Source organism: Tachypleus tridentatus, chromosome 10 (genome assembly GCF_004210375.1).
Source record: "Tachypleus tridentatus isolate NWPU-2018 chromosome 10, ASM421037v1, whole genome shotgun sequence".
NCBI lineage: Eukaryota > Metazoa > Arthropoda > Merostomata > Xiphosura > Limulidae > Tachypleus > Tachypleus tridentatus.
In genome coordinates, this window is record NC_134834.1 from 49,257,352 (window position 1) to 49,272,375 (window position 15,024).

At 33.9% G+C, this 15,024-nt stretch overlaps 1 protein-coding gene across 7 annotated transcripts in view; it reads left to right on the forward strand.

Annotated features, from left to right (window-relative positions):
* LOC143229227 (uncharacterized) overlaps nucleotides 1–15,024 on the forward strand; it is a 72,274-nt gene that overhangs the window by 8,394 nt on the left and 48,856 nt on the right. For all 7 annotated transcript variants that reach the window (XM_076461234.1, XM_076461239.1, XM_076461236.1 and 4 more), the window contains 3 exons: nucleotides 10,079–10,204; nucleotides 10,648–10,811; nucleotides 11,359–13,903. In XM_076461234.1, the coding sequence (XP_076317349.1) occupies nucleotides 10,079–10,204; nucleotides 10,648–10,811; nucleotides 11,359–13,903 (2,835 nt within the window). The remainder of the gene's footprint in view (nucleotides 1–10,078; nucleotides 10,205–10,647; nucleotides 10,812–11,358; nucleotides 13,904–15,024) is intronic.

A 15,024-nucleotide genomic window follows, 5' to 3' on the forward strand; every position in this document is an offset into this window, starting at 1 on the left:
ATCTCAAATAATACTTGTGTTCCCCAGATATCATGATTCAGAGATGGAGTTTGTAACTAACCTGAGTAAATCCATGTCCTCTGATGGGACAAGGTTAGTCTACAGTCTTCCAACTCTATAATTCACCATTTTGGTTTCCTTTCTCTTGACTTTGTTGGAAGATTCTCAGGATCACCAACTTTATTTATGAAAATCTGAATCCTTTGTTAACATGCTTCTTTATTCACATCCGTTGTCATTGAAGTCTCATATTTCATTGATTCATACAGGGGATCATAGTTCCACTACAGTTTGTGGATCCTGACCCTTGACATCAGTCTTTTGGTACATTAATACTGAAAATAGATTCTGTCTGTATCCAAGGGTTCTGCTACTCAGTACGATTACCATCTGTGTTGGTTATTATTGTATACCTTTAGGGTCTCTGGAGACTCAACTCTTGAGGGTTTTTGTACATGTGGTGACCTTAACCAGGAGCACTGTAGGTCCTTGAGTCTGATGAAAATAGATTTGGTATATTGTTGATGGAAGAGAGTCCACTACTACTCATAATTCTGAATGAAGGGTTGTCCTATCCTATGTCTATGGTTGAGCACAGTTATTCCAAGTGCTCAACCTAAATCCAGGGGCAAGTGGAGTGTACATTGCCCACACATTTGGGAAGCAAGGATGAATGCTCATAATTCCAGACAAGATAGTTTTGTTTCCTTTAGTTAGGTAAGGCATACACAATCCTATCATTTATAAGCCAAGAGTGTTGGCTTTTAGGCTTCTTTAGATGGAAGAGAAGTTTGTCCATTTCAGTATTGCTGTTCTGGATGTAGTATGTCTCTCCCACTAGGGTGTCAATCTTCTTTGGACACATCCATGATTTATGCAGATGCTTACTGTGTGTATAATACCCTCACTGGCTCCTCTGTGTCATCAGTGTGGAATTCTATGTATAGCCCAATCAAATAAAAGTTTTTTTTTTTTTCAAATACTACTTGGTAAGTATATTTTCTTGAATTAATTTTTTAATAAAATGAATGGAGGGGTTGGATACTTTTCTAGATATTATGCTTAAACAACATTAAAATTATATAGTTATTCAATTATAAGTTAGAAACAAAATGTAAAAAAGTAGCAAATACACTATATTTTCCATTTAACCCTTTCACTACAGGCCATCCCTTGGTCAAGGGTTAAAGGGTTTGTCATCCTATCTGTAATCTTATACTCAAAATTTTATTGGAGTAATATATTATGATGTATGCCAGTAAGATTGGTTCACGTTTAAGATTATTATACAATAGTTAATTTCTTAAATTAACAGTAAAGATTACAGCAATATTTTTAGATGTTATTTTTTTGTGCTGAATACAGCTTTGGTTCAGATTACATGTTTCTGATGTCCAAATACAGTCTATAGTTTCTTATGAATTAGAATCTCAAATTATCAATATTGACAAGCTAGAATATAGAATAAGAGCCTCCTGTCTTTTCTGTTTTCGTAGATAATTGCTGCATATAGTGAATAAAACACAGTGGCCCCATCCACATCTGTCTGTTACGTGTGTAATTGCTGGATATAGTGAATAAAACACGGTGGCCCCATCCACATCTTTCCATTTTTAGACATCTGTCTGTTACGTGTGAATAACCAATCAGAAACTCAGAATGCTCCCCTGGTGTTTTTTTTAATTTTCAGAAGATGCACAATTTTTTTTTTTGTCTTGAATTGCCAAAGGATGTGATGTGGTCAGTGAAAATATTGTCCAAAGTACAATATTTTCACTTAAGTACTGTTTAGTTAGTAAGCCTGATAAATTTTACAGTGGAATTCTCTAATATTGATTGAATAGTTTATAATATTTGATTATTTCAAAATTAATATATATTGTTTTACATTCTCCACTTGTGAAATTTGACAAGGGTTAGCAAGTTATGGTAGGTGAACAAACAATACATAGTTTGTAAGTAAAAAAAATGAATATATTTTTATTTATTTATTTATTTACTGTTTTATGTTTTAACAAAACTGAAATTTAAAAAGTTTTTTGTAAATAACAGTAATATATATGCATATATTATGTGTTATAACCAAAATATGACTTTTTTTTTTACCTGGTTCACTAGAATAAACCAAAGACAGGTCACTTTCTAAAGGCTAGTTTTATATTATTGGATACAGTAACATTACTTGCACATGTACCCTATCACTGCAATTTCTGTAGTATTAGTTAGACATGGCTGAAAGATCAACACAATAAAAATATATATATATATATGTTTGTAATGCTACAAAATTTTTGTTTTAGCTATTTAATCTAAACATTTGTTGGTGTTTTTGTTATAATTTTGTATATGAGGTTTCAAATTTATCAAACCTGTACAGATATATATACAGTAGTGAAAAAAAGTGTTTTTTTTTTTAAATTAAAAGTTTTATAATTATCTGGATGTTATTAGTAGGTTATAAATTTTTGCACTTAATACTTGATAATTTTCTGATGCATAAAAGTAATTTTTAAGCTTAAAGTCAAACTTAATTTGCATGTTGGATTTTCAATGAATCCAAAAGAAAAAAGTGCATGAGCAAATCATTACTTAAGAAATTTTAAAATGTAATATACAAAATATTAGTTTTTTTATTATTAAAACCTTGCAATGTTTATTGATAATGTGCAAAAATTTGTGAAGATACTTTTCCTGTATAGTTTGAAAACTAACAAGCAGAAAATTGTTGCAAGGTTGATTCTTGTTGTCGAGTCTTTAGTGAGAGAGTTAAATAGTGAAAAGTATATGGTGGGTGCTGCCAACCAGTTCTCATTCCTGTAGTCAGCAGTTTAGAATTAGTGGCAGATAGCTTTATCATAAAGACAGGACAAGCAAATTTGGTGGAAATAAAAATTAAACTGGAGACCCCTTTTCTGCCACATTTTTTTCCCAGAGTGGATGTTTCACCTCTTTGACTTATTAGTGGTTTTGTAAATGTTTTTCTGATGTGGTAATCTCTATTTTCACCACTTTTTTTTTAATATTCTTCTTCACTTTAATAGTCTGTTACAGGTCCAAATTTGTGGCAGTGGTTCTCTGTTAATCATGAGAAAACCTCTACCTTCTAATCCTACTTCATGTTTTTGACCAAGATCAATAACTATATATGCCAGGTTTTCCTCATTGCTGTACTTTAGGTTTATTAATATTGGGCTGTGTTATTGCATCAGTTTTCTTGTGAAGAGTCACAATACTGTCATGAAATCATCTTTAATGACAAATGTCCATTTTTTTCACAATGTCAATTTGCATCTATGATTTCATTGATGGCTGTTTACTCCATTGTCTAAGAAACAGATTCTTTTTGTGGAGAGCTCAGTGTTAGTCCATTTTTGCAGACACACTTTTCCAATTGAATACCTTGACAGTCCATTCCAGAAAATGAAAATTAAGTTTACATAATGTTTTCCCCCCCCAAAAGGATATTTGAAGATCACAATGGAAAAAAAAAAAACACGGTTGTATAGATATGTATGTTATGCAGTGTGTATATTTATTAATTGTTTAAACTTTTATTTAATTTAGCCATTTGACTTTTTGTAAGCAGCTTTGGTATGTAACTGTCAACACAGGTTTAGTGAATTTGGCCAACCATGTGACTCCCTTCTACTCTTTTAAAAGTCTTTATAGATATAATACTTAAGTTTCAATATACTGTTTATATCTTTACAAAATTTAGCATTCTTTCAGTTAACATTATAAATTTATCATATACAAAGAATTATAATTTTTAATAAAATGATTTGTCCATGAATATATTGAGCATTTGTTTTGAATAGTCTTGTGTGCAAAGTAATTTTCATGTTAATATTAAAAATATTTTTCCTCATCTCCAAAATATCAACATTCCTTTGTGTAATCACTAAAACCTAAATACATTTCAAACATTTTGTTTTTCAATAAAATGTTACATTTTATATTTTAATTTCCCTACCATAGCTTTACACAGGATTTGTCAATTTGACTACATTTGTAACCAATAACAACAGTCAAAATAAATTACCCAATTTTTCTTTATAGAATGAATTTAGATTGTGACATGAAACTACATTCATTTATCTTAAGTAGCCTTAGGCTCATAACATTATAAATTCTTTTTATAATTACATTTTATTATTTTATTGTCTTTTGAACCATGTCTAACTATTATCAGTGGCAGTATAAATTGTAAATCACTTGGGGAATGTACAGCTCTTGTTATGCTATAGAATTCCATTATGACAGGCTACTTGGAACTGCTTGCGCCTGTGCCTAATGAAATATTTTTATTATATTATTTATTTTGCTTAACCTTAAAAATATGTGTTTTTACATTTCAGTTACTTTTATAAAATTCAATAAAAATAAACATGAAAAACAAGAAATAAATAAACCAAATTTTTTTATGTTGTCTGTAAAACTTAGTCTATTTTCTTACACTAATGGTAGTAATCAACTAAATTTTTATTTAACTAAGTAATGCAGCAAAGAACATTGACTAATAACATGCAAAAAATAGACAGTTTCCTCTAACAAACTCGTTTTTTCTTGCTTTGTATGTGATGAGCCATTATGATTTCACCTTAGCTAGCCATTCCTGTGAGTTCCAAAGTTTTATTATAAGTGAAATTGATACTTATTTATTTTGAACACAACATAATACATCATTTGATAGATTAAAACCTTGACTTTCTATTTGTTTATAGGTAATGTATAATTATATATAAGAGAGAACTGTCAACAAATCCTGAAAGAGAGGATGTGGCATTAGGGGTCTGATTTTCTATTGATAGCTTGCTAACCAAGCAGAATTGTAAGGTGAAAAAAAAATGGTTTGTCTGAAATATGCCCATTTTGTAGTGAGTAATTTACATTTAATTTTGTACTTTTTCAAGGGGTGGTAGATAAAATAGAGGAGAAAAGATGCCGAGAGAAAATGTGTTGTATGTCACACTAGGGGAAATTCAGGATTTTTTTAGTGCTTTATAGAATTAAGAACTTAAAACTTGTATACTATTAAATATTGGACTATATGCTTAACCAAAACATAGTTTCATAAGATTTTGAATGTAAGATGCAAACATCTTGGGTGATGAGTAGTAAAAGATACCCATGGCTGTGGAGTTAACACAGTGTTAAAAAACGTTATAAAATATCAAACAACCAATTAAATTTAACTGATTGTTTAGTTTTTTAAATTGTAATATTTCCTCAGCACTGCTAACTACTGGGAAATATAACAAATGAACAAAGACCTACCAGATTATAGCTTAGGAATAGAAAAGATAACATCCAATAATTCCTTAGCTGAATGGGATTGTTGGAAATCAGTCTGTAAAAGAATGTGATATTTGGCACATATTTTATGCCATGTAGTAAACTACTGCCTTTTCAAAACTAGCAGTTAATGTTGATTAAAGTTGAGAAACCTTTATTAATGTAAAATTCTTAAATTTTCAATGATAGCTTATTGTTTCAATTTTTGTTCATATGTCAGAATACAAAACTCCTTAATAACTCAAAAAACATAAGTATGGTAAATTACAGAACATGCTATCCACTGACACTATAGCTATTTCTCATTCTCCAGGGTTTCCACTCTTTACCAATCTGAGCATTGAAAACACTCCAGTCTTTTGTACCTCACTCAAATGCTTTAGGCAAATTCTAATTTGGAAATTTTTCCACCAACCTCAATGCAACATCTGTCCAGGTACTGAATGCAAGAACTTCATCTTGTTAATGTAATCACTTTTTCTTTACAAAGCATTTGGCATGGGTTTCTATCAGTGGGAATGTTGTTATAATATACTGTTTACATTTTCATTTATATTTGCACAATACTTAACCAACCAACCAAACAAACAGAAAAAAACCTTCCTGTTGGATATAAATTCCTGAGTTGCTGTTTCTATGATAGAGGTTTACAAGTCCTTTCCTTTTCCACCTCTGCTAGTTGGTTTTTGTCAACAGCCAGGGAAGGAGTCACTGCCAGTCAAAGCTGTTTATGATATGGTCCTTTGTGAGAGGAAGTCAGATATGCAGACTGAGGATATCTCTCCAAGGCATTTTGAGGTGGTTTTTGAAAATGACCCAGGAATTTCTGGTGAGAATTTAGTCTCTATTTATCTGGATCCTTCTTTTACTAGGTTGGCCTTGAGAGAAGATTTTTATCAGCCCTTTTTTTAGTCTACTTGGGTTTGTGTGGTACTGGGGGTCTCTCTTATTACATTTGACTCTACTCTTTTCTCATTAGAAGAAAGCATGGCAAGTGACTAGTTGGTTTTTCCTCATTCTTCTGATATTGTTGTTTACACTAGAATATTTGCTGCTCATTTATGAGATGGACTAGCTATGTCTTGTCTCCCACAATTATCAGATCAGTATACTTTGGCTTATCACCACCAAGAGGAGGTGTATTTAGATTCTTAATGTATAGACCCTATTTTGGACTTTTGGAGGTCTAGATTGGAACCTGTGAACACTTTTAAAAAATCAAAGTTTTCTCGGATGCATGTTACTCGCATGACTGCCCTGAGGCATTTATCTTCAATCCATTTTTGGTCTGAAGCTTATCAATTTTCCCTTCAGCAAATTGAGGATGTGTTGAAAATTATTTTGCTGTGTGTGTCAGCCAGATTGTCGTCTTCTGTTCTTTCTTTGGTTTCATGACTTGTTTGTTGGGATTTATTGGGTATAGATGCTTTGTTAGAAAGTGTTTGTTTATCATCATCTGCTCTTATGAAGTTGTGGGAAGCTTATTATTTACTTGAGTTCAAGAGATGTTAGAACCATGAATTGATACCATCTATTTACATTCTTTTGTAATTGTCATTGGCTTTTTGTTTGTTTTTTTTAACTCTAATTTGGGAGTATTTCCTGACCCCCTTCATAATTTAGTCTATCCATATTCTCAAGGATTTTTGGCTCAGGCAGACTGGCAACAGTGGTTTCTGTGACTATCCTGTATGAAGGGGAGCAGTGAGAGCATAATTACATCACTTCCTGGACATCTGGAGTTCTTTCCTCAGAGATCCATGGGTACTCCATGTTGAAGCTTCAGGGTTGGTCATTCATTACACACTTAAATTGCACTCAGCCAACCCTTGTGAGGCTTCAAGCCATGGAAAGAGCTGTAAGGCTTTCACTTGTGGCTTTTTTTGCTGCTGTGTGGATGGTTGTCTTTCTTTTAGTGATGTGGGTGTCCCTCACACATCTCATTCCTTTGGGATAAGCATGTATAAGATATTTTCAGTGGTCACTGCAAGACTAAGAGATCATGCATTCCAGTCCTTTGGATCCTCCTGTCTCATTACTTAGGAGCAATGAATGATGGTTGGATTGGAGGAACATTGTTATTGGGGTACCCATTCTACCACCTCATCCTGAGATACATCTGTTCAAAGGTGCATCTCTTCAGGGATGGGGAGCTTATCTTCAAGATCAGAGTTCCAGGGTATTTTGACAGAAGACTAATTTTCACTCTCTATCAACATTCTTAAGCTTCTTGCAATACATTGGATAATGAATCAAAGTCTGTCTCTTTTGAAGGAAAAATTATCTTGATACATTCCAACATTTCCATGATTATATCCCAGATATATTGTCAAGCACACATTCTTGAGGTTTATGTTTCTGTACTTTGCATTTTCTCTACTGGACTCATTCCCCCTGTATCAGTTTTTAAGCAAGTAATGTTCCAGGAGTGACTCAACCAGGTTCTTCCAATGAAATGGATGCTACATCATGAGGTTTTTCACTGGATTTTCTCTCATTTTGGGTCTCCAGTGATAAGTGCCATTATTATTCATTAGAATTGCCAACTGCAATTTTTTTGGCCTCCAGTATTCTCAAGCGTTGGCTGCAGATGTGCTCAATCAGGAGTGAACAGGTTTACATCTGTATGGCTGTTGCCCTTTGCTCTGACTTTGGTTGAGTTCTCTTGATTTCACTTTATTGGCCAGCATGAACATGGTTTCTGCTTCTTCAGTGTTTGCAGGAATGTCTACCTCTACATTTTCCATGTTGGAAATTTCTCTTGAGACAACCTTGATCAGACATTATTTACCTAGTTGTTTGGAATCTCAGTTTTTACATTTGAAAGTTGTGTGGTCTTTGCCTGACATCTGGGTTATACTTCTAAGGTTTCTTTGTATTTAACTTAATCTCTCCATAGGTTAATCACTAGCATTTATCAATGAAAACAGAATTTTTATTATAAGTGGTGTATTAAAAGGAATTTTAAACCATTTTCATCCTAAAGTATCTATATTGTGTCCCATTTTCTAACTTGGGTATTTGAAAAGGCTCATGCTTCATTTATGGTGGATGTATATTGGACATCCTTATCCACTATATATAGGTATTCTAAACATCAGAATATTTTTGAATCCTCAGGTCCATCATGTCTTCTAAGATGTTTTCATATTCTTTGAACAAAACTTTTTCAGTTGCAAATTGGGACTTTTTTAAAGTCCTTTTTTGTATGCTTTGTTTCATCCTCCTTTTGAGCCCTTAGCTTCATTTTCTTTGTTTCACATTTCCCTTAAATTTTATTTTCTGTTGTTGTTGGCCAGTGGACATCTTTGATCAGACCTGTTTGTAATCTATGTGAGTAGGACTCTATCATTCTACATTTGTCCCACTTTTTCCCAAGACTCTTCAGCCAGGAAAGGGGAAAGATCCTTCACACAAATCTATTTGTCAGTTATTTCTAACCTTTACGATTGCTCCAAGTTTGATCATTTGTTATGTCTTATCAGGACCCTCAAATGTTATGTGGCTCATACTAACTCACTTGTGGTTAAGGATCTGATTGTTCAATAACACTGCACAACAAAGTTTTTGCTTCTTGTACACTGTTGGGTGTTCCTTATAGATTTTTGGCTGCTGATCATGAAAATCGCATCCAAATTTGCCCATCGTGTACCATTTCTTTGAAATCTTCTGTTTCACCAGGACATTGCTACAATGGAAAAACAATATCAGGGCAACTGGAAACCATCAATACTTGCTGACTACTGTTGGACACTGCAACATAATGCACCGGACACTGAATACAAACGAAAATCAGGAGCAAAACACATTTAATAATGTTGAACTAAATAGCATATTAGAAACATAAATGTAATTACATATGTTATTGCTGGTAAAGAATTAACTGTATGTTTCTCAGAGTTCCTAAGTGATGAAGCAAAACCAAAACTATGTTTGTGCATACCCACCAGGAAGCAAAACTTTTCAAAAAATTTGTTGTGCAGTGTAATTGGAATCATTCTATATCCAGTGACTTATCTCCCATTACTCTCAGAAGATGGCTTTGCAAATTGATTCACATGGACTAAAATGGATTATCATTACAGAAGAAGAATTTTTTGTGTGTAATGTCTTGCCAAATTTGTTATATCTCTATGTCATTAGCTACTTGGTTGAATTTCCCCTGTACAGGCTGGTATGTGGACTACTACTTATACCTTCATATGTCGTCATTACTTGCATGATTTGACAGTTTCCCTTTCTGAGGGTTTTTATCCCCCCCCCCAGCTATTTTGACCACATCAGTTAAACTTTAACCAGAGGTATTTGCCTCAAACATATATTCTTTTATCTCCAGCATCCCTTTATTTTTCACAGGGTCTCACTCTCTGGCAAGTGTTACCCAGGCAGGTAATCTTTCTCTTCTGAGTTCTGCACTAACAGCCACTTTCATTATAGTTAGTACAGGTTGTAATAGGATCCATCTAAAGGGATGTTCCATAAGACCGTCTAGGAACCTACTGGCTGTAATACCTTATTATAGACTGTCACTAGTGGACAATCATGAGTAAATCTAAATTGGATCCTGCCGATCTTCAGTTCAATTAAATTGGCCCTGGTTTGGTTTTAAAAATGTAGGGAACTTCATTTAATGCACAGTTTCTAGAGCACTGCTATTCAGGACTTCCCAACACTTTTTGAGCTGTGCTGTTAGTTTTATACTATTATGTGCATGTCTGTGTACATATAATTCAATCAAATTACACTTTAAAATGCAATGAGTGTTATTTATTGTGTTTCACAGCTACTGGTGGGGAGGAGCAGGAACTAGCTACTACTGTGTTGACGTGTGAAGGAGACTTGGAAGATCCTGCTTTCTCCTACCGATTATGTCTCCTAGTAAGCAAATTGCAGACCCTTATTTCAGATGGTATGTGAACAATTCACAATTGTTATGCAACATTTAAAATTATTCTGTTATTATTCTCATTTGTTTAAAATTGATAAAGTGCGAGTAAATATTGAAAATTTTTATTGCTTTAAAGTTCTTCAATAGTTTTGACTAGTAATTGAAAACCCATAAAATCCTTCCTCTGTAAAAGATTCTTACACAGTTTTCTAAGATGTAATACTTAATTTGTGCAATAAAGCATGATTTTAATAAATGTTAACTTATAATAAAAACTAAAATTGTAATTAACCTGATAATTTGTGTAACTGATTAAATATATCTTCTTTATATTCTTACTTAAAATGATTAGAATATGTTGTTTTATCTATTGGTTATTCTCACTGTTAATGATATTTTGTACTTTGTTTAGCAAATTTTTATATTGAAACTCATAGCAGTTGTAAATATGTTTGTCATTGTAGAGGAAAAACCATTTCATGTGACAAAGGTGGAACCCTGGAACAGTGTAAGGGTTACTTTTAGTATTCCACATGAAGCTGCTCAGAGATTGCGCCAGTTAGCCCAAAGAGGAGATCATGTCCTGAGGGAATTGGGTATTTTATCTGTACAAATAGAAGGGGACCAGGTAAGTAATTACTGTTTTATGTTCTTGAGTTTTTGTTTTTTTTTCATTGCTTACAATCATATACAAGTCTTGTGTTGTTTGAAATGTAATGCCATTGTTCTTGTAAATATTATTGGTTTTGGGAGTACTCACTTCCATAGCAAATGAGACGCAACATTGTTGTTTCATATGAGATGGTTTTTTGACAAATGAGATCTGTATTATTTCATTTAGGTACTGTACCAGCACCATTATTACTGTCTGGCATGAAAAGATGTGCAAAATTAAATGCTCTATTTATTAAAGTGCAAAAGAAAATGAGACATTTTGTGTACTGAAAAATGTCTCTCCAAATCATTGTATTAATTGAATTACAGCTCCTTTATGTTGGAAGTTCTGTATCCTGTTTTGAATCAACTTTTTTTGTAAAAGTTAAAGATTGCAAAAATTTCCTTTCTATTTGATATACTTACTCTGAAGTACAAACTGAAATTTCTGTTTTAAGATTTTGTTTAATAAAAATAAGTTAATTCCACTGAATTTATTATAAACTTTTACTTTTTTTCAGGTGATCACTCTGACTTTGGCAGGCCATTATAATGATTCGCATGAGATAGTGTTTTGTAAAAATTCAAATTCACCTACTGCTCAGTTAAGCAATAGTCCATCAGTTGCTTGTGATGCAACCAGTTTGGAAGGTTCTCCAGGGCCAAGCAATGCTGAAATCACACGGAAGAATATTGCACATTACCTGAGTCAGCAGGGAAGTATGGCATCAGTAGCTGCTGGAACATCAGCATCTTCTTCACTTATACCTGCAGAGGAATCCACTTCTGTTGACCTACATTTGCAAAGCAGCATGTCTTTTGTGAGTAGAAATGCTAGTTTCAAGTCCCCAAATGTTGTTGCTCCAGCAACAAATGAGCCCATTCCCTTTTTACAAACAAATGTTGCTGGTTCTTCTCGTGGCACTCATCTGAATCAGGCTTGGACACAGAGTAGTTTTGGTCCATTTCCTTTTGCAAGCATGACTCATGCTATGACAGCAAAGCATGCTGTTCTTCAACATGGCCAAGGAAATGCAACTCATTTAACTCTTGGATCATCAAGTCATCCAAACTTAACTGTTTTGAAAGCTTCACCTAAATCTTCTGCTGGATCTTTTCAGGCTGGCACATGTGGTATTTATAAGCAGTCCTCTCCTCATCCACCTACTGTGTTTAGTAATCTTGTCAGTCATGTTTCAACTCTTCTCCCATCTACTTCCAACAGTACTCGAGCAAATGTTGCTCTCTCAAGTCCATTACTTGTAAATCTTCTTCAAAATGATGGGCAACAAGGACAACAACACACTAATCTTTTAATGCCACCCCCTGCAGTAGATGTTAAGCAGCTTCCTAAACGAAAGCGTAAACCACGTAAACCCAAAGAAAAACTTAACAAGGAAGATACTGTTCTGACAGGAGAAAATAATCCAGAGGTGTCCTTATCATTTTCAAAATCTGTTTCCCTCTTTGGTCAAAACACAAATGTTACTACAATGTGCAACCAATCTCTTCCTTCAACATCATCAAACTATGAAAATTTGGGTGTACTCAACAGCATGTCTTTTAGCTTGTCACTGCCAAACATTCCACTATCACCACCAATTTCTACTTTTCCCATCATCCATCCCCAGGCACAAGGTCAACCTCAAGTACATACTGGCAACCTTTCTTTTTCTACCCATATTGGCTCACCACATGTTTCTAGATCTGTTATTTCTACAGCACTCAACAAAACTGTGCATCAGGATACCAAAAACATGTGTACAGAGCTTCAAGAACCATGTAAGCCACCAGAATCAGTTCTAGTCTCAGAACCCAATTATCTACCATCTCCTCCTCCCTCTTCTGAAGGTAAAATTAAGCACCTTATCAATCCATTTACAGGTCAGCTGGAGCCAATGCCAAGTGATGAAGAAGAGGAAGAGTCCATTGGTTCACTTCCATCTTTTCCAGAGTTTGAAATGGAAACATTTGAGAATGGACAATCTGAACAAAGTCCTTCTGATGATGGTAAAGACAACAACCTTTTGTCAGACACAGACTCTGGGATAAGTAAATCTCTCACAGATGTGTCACAGTCTCCAGAAACTAATCCAGAAACAGAAACTAATATTCATAGCACTAAAGTAGTGCTACGTGGAGATTCAGGAGTTGCCAGCAATAGTCCAGGAGAAATGCTTAAACTTAGGTTAAAACTAGATCCTAAAACACTGCGTGAAGCTAAGGAAAGTGAAAACAAGGAGAAAAAGGGTAAAATTGAAAAAGACAGTGGATATTCATCACAGTCACCTCACAAAATTGATGTATCTTTTGTCAGTATTCCTTCTTTAAAAAAAACAGGGTTGATGAGTTCCTCTGAACCAAGGGTACCTCCACTTCATATATCATTGCGTGGACCTAATGCAGCAGTAGTAATTAGTCCAAAAAAAGAAGAAAATAAAGCAAAATTCAGTGCATCTTCCATGGAAACTCATTCTATCGCTTTAGCAGATTCAATGTCAATACTAAAAAATTGTCATTTACCAAGAAGTTTACAAATAACTGATGATATTGAAATGGGTAGCAGAAAATGTAATAGAAGTGAAATGTTCAGTAAGAGTGGTTGTTCAGTGCCTGTTAGTACTGTATGTTTACAAAGTAATATGAACCAACTTGTGAAGTCAGAACCTTCAATATCCCTAAATACCAAGTTATCCGAAACAAGTGTGATGTATTCAGAAACGAGCAAAGTTAGCATAGAATCATTATCTGTGTCATGTGTATCCTCTTCTGTTTTAACTGTGTCATCTGTAAAAGTTCCGCATCCTAATGTGACTGCCTGTGTTCAAACACCAAGTAATATTGAAAAACTGTCCAGGACAGATGAACAGTTGACCATGCCACAACAACATTTTAGCAGTGACAGTGTTTTACTGCCTACTCCCTCCAGTTCTGATGTATCATCAACCAACCAAACAACAAAAACTCAAACATTACTTGCAGACACATCATTTTTGTCAGCCATTGGATTACCTGTTACTTGCAAGAAGACAGCTCTTATAAAAGAGGATATTACAGCATGTGAAGGTGAGATTGACATCACAATTTGTGCTTAATAGAAACCTTTTGTTACTATTGTTTATGTCTAGATACTGAATTGGCTTTATACCGTTTACTATAGGCAGAATCCACATATTGCACCATATTAAATAATTATATGCTTGATAAATGCTTGTCGCTCATCCACAGAACTGATAGCTATTAGCTCATGCTATGACTAAAGACTTTTGTGCATGTGCCTAGACTTGGATGAAACTTGGTGTTGCATGAATGTGTAATCTGTCAGTCTATAATGTAATCATTATTAAACTGTAGACAATACATCTTTATACATAGTAGACCTCATTGCATTATGTGTATAATAAAAATTACTTCTTTTGTCTATCCTACTATTGATTTAGCCATGTTTATTTTATAATGAAGTATGTAACTTTCTGTTTATTATTTTAAAGTTTTGGTTATATGTCTTCCCTTTAGTTTCATAAAATCATGGAAGAAAGTTGCAAAGTTTTAAATGTTTCAGTTAGAAGTTCAGATTCAAGTTATTTACTTTGGTTCAGTAATTTGCTTCATCTTGTATTCAGATTACAAGATGTGGGACATGTTCCAAGTTTGGAAGTATGGTTTGTTTGATAAGAATATTTCCCATCGTTATTTACCCAGCACTTCAGTTTTGATAATTAATCGATTTTTGTCGCTACATTAGTGGCCAAGGCTTATTAACCACAAACATATCAGGCCTATTTAATATAGGAAAAAGAATTTAGGTGAATAGTTTCTTGAATCTCTTTTACTAGATATCCGTGTTTCTAACATTTCGTAAAGTCCTGACACTCCATAAGTGGAGTTGTATTTTTTAAACAATGGCCACTGGAGGCACTTTGAAGGTAAGTGATATTACTGCCATTGTAAATGAAGTGGTTGGTTTCACTGTAATCTTGTATCTAGAATTCTCAACCTTATACAAATTGGAAACCAAAGCCGAGGCAACTTGTTAACAGGCATCTCTGGTTAATTTCTAACCTTGGTTGGTGTAGAGTTCCAAAAAGTTTTCTCATCCTTGTGAGCCTTATTGCTTCTTTCTCACATCCAATTGCAGATCATGAAGGAAAATGTTTCTGGAACATCTTGAATCTGGTTCAGTTGGT